The 6,744-nt window shown below is 37.8% G+C and overlaps 1 protein-coding gene across 16 annotated transcripts in view; it reads left to right on the top strand.

The window, feature by feature from the left end:
• The window catches only part of LOC107098150 (nuclear factor 1 X-type-like), a 298,579-nt gene that overhangs the window by 246,374 nt on the left and 45,461 nt on the right, over positions 1–6,744 (top strand). For 12 of the 16 annotated variants that reach the window (XM_015395640.1, XM_015395634.1, XM_015395636.1 and 9 more), the window contains 3 exons: positions 2,456–2,576; positions 4,463–4,498; positions 5,978–6,108. In XM_015395640.1, the coding sequence (XP_015251126.1) occupies positions 2,456–2,576; positions 4,463–4,498; positions 5,978–6,108 (288 nt within the window). The remainder of the gene's footprint in view (positions 1–2,455; positions 2,577–4,462; positions 4,499–5,977; positions 6,109–6,744) is intronic. The other 4 variants (XM_015395642.1, XM_015395635.1, XM_015395638.1 and 1 more) reach the window with 1 other exon arrangement.

The following is a 6,744-nucleotide window of genomic DNA, read 5'->3' as shown; positions in this document are numbered from 1 at the left end:
AATTATAGTTTGTTGCTCCTAAAACAACCTAAAGTAACAGAGAAGATCCAAAACTGCACCTGCACAGGTCCGAACTGTAATGATCTCAGAACGTTGGACCCAATATTCAAGGTGAGACACGCAGTGGGAAAGTTCAAAGCGTTTATTCAAACACAGACAGAAACGCAGGGGCTGCTCATCAGCTGGATCCTCTGGCAAAGATAGAAACTCAGGTTAGTGACTTTAAATCTAAGACGGGCCACGACTACGAGCATAAGTTACTAACCTGGTTCTGAGTTCAGTCCGATTCTGGAGGAACACTGAAAACAATTATCTAACCACTTTTGGCATTTACTAAATCCTATCTAGCAGCAACAGTGTCCATGAGGGGAAATCCAAAGCAGGAGTCAGAAGACAGCTCCAAGTTCAGAAAGCCGGCAGAATCCAGGAAACAGTCCAGAACAGATTAAACTAAGAGCAAAACAGGGACAAAGCAAAAACTCATAAGACCCAAAAGCTGAAACAGGTCAGGATCAGAGAATCAGAATAATAAACTAAACGCTAGAGTTAATCTCACAAACTGCTCCAATAACCTGATGCTGATAGTAGGCAAGCAAGCAACATAAAGAGCTGAGGAACCAAGTGGAAATGATCGGCGTTAGCCGGGCTTACGCTGTACGATTTTTTGCCCTTTTCGGGCCAATTTTCCAAAAATCAAATAAAAACAAAGAAGCATGGCGGGGGAGCAAATGAAATGGAGTTCTTTCTTTAAATCTTACAGACCGTAGTAGCCACGTTTGCTCAGCCATGTCTTTTTTTCAAATATGTTGTCGCCTTTTCTTTTTAGAGCTTTCAGCACAAAATTGCACAATTTGCCAAGGCAGCTCGCTTCTCTAATGAGCTTCATATTCCTCTTCTACTCGTTTGGCTTTTGGATAGACGAGTCCGAGTAGCGCCATCCCACTGCGGAGCTGAGTCCCACGTGGTTTATAGACGTACAGTGTGAGCAGGTAGATTGCATCAGAGCGTCGGGCCGCACAGTGTGAGAACATACATTTCGAACTGTGAATTCACACCGTACAATGAAACCCTGTGGTTTTATTCTCATAATTTCATTATTCTCGTAATTTTACGACTTTATTCTCGTAATTTTACGACTTTATTCTCATAATTTTAACTATTATTGTTGTAACTTTATTCTCGTAATTTTGCGACTTTATTCTCATAATGTTGTAACTTTATTCTCGTAATTTTACGACTTTATTCTCATAATATTATGACTTTTTTCTCAAAATTTCATTATTCTCGTAATTTTACAACTTTATTCTCATAATTTTACGACTTTATTCTCATAATTTATGAATATTGTCATTGTGGCTTTTATTCTCGTAATTTTACGACTTTATTCTCGTAATTTTACGACTTTATTCTCATAATTTTAACTATTATTGTTGTAACTTTATTCTCGTAATTTTACGACTTTATTCTCGTAATTTTACGACTTTATTCCCATAATTTTGACTATTATTGTTGTAACTTTATTCTCGTAATTTTACGACTTTATTCACGTAATTTTAGGACTTTATTCTCATAATTTTATGACTTTATTTTCGTAATTTTACGACTTTATTCACGTAATTTTAGGACTTTATTCTCGTAATTTTATGACTATTCGTGTTGCAACTTTATTCTCATAATGTTACGACTTTATTCTCGAAATAGTAAAAAATTAATCTCTAGTCTGGCCCCAATACTCTGTCGTATTTTTCCACCCTTATGCAACAGTGAATCAGTAAATCAGCATCAGTAATTTTCCTATTGTATAACAGAGTAGCATTATTTTTGGTCTTAACCAAAGGAGTTGTGTTCATAATCTTTGTTTTTTAATTTCTTCCTGTTTTTCTTTTAATGACTGTAATAAAGGAAGAACCAATCATCCCTATCTGTATATCCTGTGGAATTGCAATTGTCTAGCTAGAGAATGCTATTGTAATGAACAGATAGCTGTAGATGACACATGTATTGTTTAACATTGAAAATAGCAATACAAATAGAATTGAAAAAAAGAAGTTGTCTGAACCTTAGAGCGTTCTGCTGAAAGTCGGCCACTTCACAGAGGCCGTATGAGCCTCCCTGTCCGCAGCGGTTACCGCGCTCTGAGCTTCCCCGCCACAAAGCATCAGAGAGTCCAACCCCAGCTACCACAGGTTGCAGCATTCAAACGTCACACATAGATTAGAAACACAGGGACTCATGTGGGTTTTAACCCCTGTACCAATTAAAGTGAAATTACAGTAAAATGGTATTTAACGGTGAAACATTTATTAGACCTCAGTGAACCTCAGCAGGCGAGCTGACCCCAACCAGGCAGAAACAATCTGTTCATTGGTCACGCTTAAAAACTTCAGCCTCAAATGAATGAGTATCTGTGTGGTTTTCTGCTGTGTGACGGGATCTCTATGTTTGCATGTCTCAGCTCCCGTGGCCACGGCGACAGGCCCAAACTTCTCCCTGGCAGACCTGGACAGCCCGGGCTATTACAATATCAACCAGGTCACCCTGGGACGCCGTTCCATCACCTCCACCCCCTCCACCAGGTACATCCACCTCCAACACATTCCTGTTGGTAGCACTGATTACAGATCAGTTTCCTTTCTAACCTTTGACCTGGAAAAAACGGATTTAGGTTCATAGCTCTGTTTACTCACTATCCGATCCAGAAGCACGGTCCGTCCTGCACATGCGCAAACAGATATCCATTGTGTGTCCATATATATTGTAATTATGGGACTAAAATTACTTATTTCTATCTTTAACTCTCTACAGAATGCTAATACGCATCTTTAAATAATGTTTTTTGACTTTTGTAAGACAATTTTGATGCTTTTTACATTTTCTTCGTTCAACTGCTTCTCTGACGTCATCATAGGACAAAATATGATTTAAACATATTTATCTGCATTTTAGTTGTTTCTTTCTTCAGATTACGCACCATATACCATAAAGTTAACACAAAACAAAAGCATAAACCTCAAAAAGACTAGATTTATGTTTAAATCCAAAGCCGAAAAAGTTAGCTCTCGGAAGTAGCGCAGGATCCCATTTCCTGTGCGGAACGGACACGACTGATAAAACAGAAAAGATTTTAAAGCATTTGTTTTCCCAGGAAATACATTATTAACCTTTAACACATTATAGTTTAGTATGCGTATTTCTTTTTGGGAGGGAAAACATCATTTAGGTCTTTTTAACAAAATAAAATCGAGGGCGACCCGGATGTATATCTGGATGCGCAAATGAGCTGATCCGCAGAACGGATCTTGCTTCCAGGACGGATCGGGTAGTGACAGTAAGAACTGCTATCGAAATGTTTGTTTTTCTCCAGCCTTTACGGTAAAGACAGAATAAATACAGAGGTGACGTTTTTACAAGGTATCCAGCAGGAATTGCTGATATAATCAGCCGATATTAGCTTTAAAACTTAATATCAGACATTCTGCCAATAAAACTCAACTGTTTCTAGGGTTGCCACTAATCCTTTGAAATCATTGAACATTTTTTATTATTAAAGAATTTGATTAATTAAAAATATGTTTTAAAAAATTCTACATGGTAGTTAAATATAGAACAAAATGCAAAAAAATGAATGACAGCAGTTAGCCTCAAGTCCTTTTTTTGATTATGAGATTTTTCAGTTTCATTTCAGAACACATTTACAAAACGTGTTCTTGGAACAAAGTTTACTCCGTATGTAAAATAAATAAATGTAATCTAACAAAAACTTCGAACTGTTTTTAATATTCTTTTTTTGTTTCTGCATTTTTTATTTTATTTACTTTGATTCTGTTTTATCTTCCTGTATTGTAATCATGTAAAGCACTTTGCATTGTCTTTTTACTGAATTGTGCTATACAAATAAATTTGCCTTGCCTTGCCTTGCCTATGTAAGCAGGTTAGCAGCAGTTATCTGCAAGTTGAATGATTTAAACACCAGCATGTCAGCCAAAATTTCAGTATTGTGCATCCCTGATGTTTACTTTAAGATATTCGTGTTCAGTGCAGCTAACATAGATGTAGATCCATAGAATAACTCTGAAATTTATAAGATTACACCAGATTTCAAAAATTGGAAGCTAAAAACGTTATATCGTTCAGCCTTCCTGTTATCTGCTTGGTTTCTCTCTCACTCAGAATGAGCCACAGGCATCATCGTAGCGCCGACTTTCCAACATGTCATTAGATGATTTCTTCTCTAAAATCATAAAATTCTCAGTTTGTTCTTGAAATTTTTCTTGCTTTGCTTCTGATTGTCGTCTTTCTTCTCCCTTTTCCTTCCTCTTCACTCATTCCAACTCATTGCCTCTCATTTCCCCGCCAACCTCTCCCTCTCTCTCTCTGTCTCTCTCTCGCCCCGTCTGTGTCCGTGTCTGTTTTTACTTCTCGCTCTCTCTGCTCTCTCCTCCCCGTTCGTCTTACGCTGCAGGACTGAAATGGAGCTTTATGCAAGTCTCCCACGGAGGTAGTTACACTCTTTGCAAAATATCTCCCCCGACACTAATGTAACACAGATCCCTCCATCGCACTCGAACAAACCCAACACACGCACGCTGTCACTCATATACGTGCATTCTGTACACTGGCAGCACCCCCCGTTGCTTTATTGGTCACAGATGTATAAGAATCCGCCAACTCGCACAACAATGCGTGTTTGGGATCGGTCGGTCTGCTTTCTAACGTGAGGCCGGCATTTTGTTAATATTCTAGCCCTGTTCCTGTCACACTGTCTCCAGCTGGCCCTCTCTGTCCCTCTGGCTGTAACATAATATTAAAACAACACACTAAACACAAATCTTGACATGGGGAATTTTTTATTAGTCTTGATTTTTATGCAGACCCCTGTTCGGACTCCCGAGGAATTCTGCAGCCACGTCAGCCCCTCAGAGGTCCATGGGAATTATGCATGTACATTTATTAGAATCTCAAACACAGTGCATTGCAGGAGCATTCATACGCCTGAGGCCTTTTTCACATTTTATTACATTACAGCCATTAAAATGTATTAAATGATTTGGGGGATTTTATTCAACACTGGAAAGAATCATCTAAACCTTTTATCTAAGCAGGTAAGTTGAATATTTGCCAATGAAAGACGTATTTGGGCCTCTAAAATACATACATACATACACTGTACTTTATGTTAAATAATAGAAATGTTTTTTGTGGTTTTGCAAAAATCATTTTCTGTCAGCAGATTATTCACTTATCTCCTCAAATCATGTGCAGATACACTCACCTAAAACTTTACGTACATTTAGTTTACTTTTTGCAGAGAATAGATTAGCATATATTAGGGCATAACGAAAGAAAGACAAAAGACAATTATTCCAAAAAAAAGAAAATTAAAATCCAATGGACTTTGTTTCCAAGTTTGCAGACTTTTCGCTTCCCATCCAGGAAGCTTTTTCAATTCAAAATGTCAAGAATAATGTTAAGTTCAAAATACAGTGGATTGTTTTTAATGTTCTTCTTTTTGGAATGACTATGACCTGGATGACTGAGAATCTTCAACAGCAAAAAAAAAAAAAAATCTATTAATAGTAGGAATGCACCAATATGAAAAAAAAAAATGTCATCATATCCAAAAACAACAAATACTGGATTGTTATTATCAAAGGATCTGCATATCCAGAGCTTCACTGTTACCAGTAGATCTGGTAGAGAGACACTTGAAAAAAATCTGCAGTGGATGTATGGATAAAACAAATAAACGCCTGCCACACTTTTCAGATTTTCAATATGATTCCCAATTCTGCACCTTTTTGTGTCGACACCTCCTATAGGATCTGTTGTTTATTTTTAAAAGCTGTGAAAACTTTTGAAAGTACGTTCCACCATCGATATCACACACAGACGTAACACCCTTAATGTCCTCTTCTCCTTTTCAACACTTGGAAAACAAGCGTTCTCATGTTTCTCTCCTTCTCGTTCCGATTCTCAGCTCCAACAAGCGCAAGTCCATCGATGACAGTGAGATGGAGAGCCCAGTGGATGATGTGTTTTACTCGGGCCGCTCCCCCGCGGCCGGCAGCAGCTCTCAGTCCAGCGGTTGGCCTAACGATGTGGACGCAGGTATTGTTACTGGAAGTGTGACATCACTGCGGCCTCTGCAGGAGATGGGCTGAGGCGTCGCTGGCGACGACAACGTGTTCAGAGTTTTTTTAGATAAAGGATTCTGGTTTAGCTTTCCTGATCAGTTTTAAGTTCCAGAGGTTTTCCTTTGGGATTAAAGGAATCATTTGACATTTTTGGAAATTTTGGATTCATGTTATACATTTTTTATCTCAAATGATATTATTCTGGTTATAAAACAATGTTTTTAATTTTATTCTGAAATGTATTCATTGTGCACAGGAAGTTCATTTGGTTTTCTGTGGGGGAGGATCATACAACTCACAGCTGGAGGTTTTTAAGGATCAATAACTTATTATTTCTTACATCTACTATTACTATGCAGCTTTTAGTTTTAATTCTGACTGGATATATGAGATTATCTTAAAGGTATAGGTGACGATAGGCTTTGAGCTGCGGATTATGTTGCCTGCTGAATTTATTTTAGGATATCTTTATGTCTGAGGAAAAGTTTTCAGTTCTCAGTAGGAAAAAAAAGCTGTCAGGTCTCCAATCTCAGAAAAATAGGAGTTATGCTATGTTCACACTGCAAGCAGCAGGAGCAGCAAAAATGCTGCTTCATTTATGATTCTTGTA

Source organism: Cyprinodon variegatus, unplaced genomic scaffold (assembly GCF_000732505.1).
Source record: "Cyprinodon variegatus isolate N-32 unplaced genomic scaffold, C_variegatus-1.0 Scaffold751, whole genome shotgun sequence".
Taxonomy (NCBI): Eukaryota; Metazoa; Chordata; class Actinopteri; order Cyprinodontiformes; family Cyprinodontidae; genus Cyprinodon; species Cyprinodon variegatus.
The sequence above is the reverse complement of the archived record's forward strand: the minus strand, read 5'-3'. Positions and strand labels throughout refer to the sequence as shown.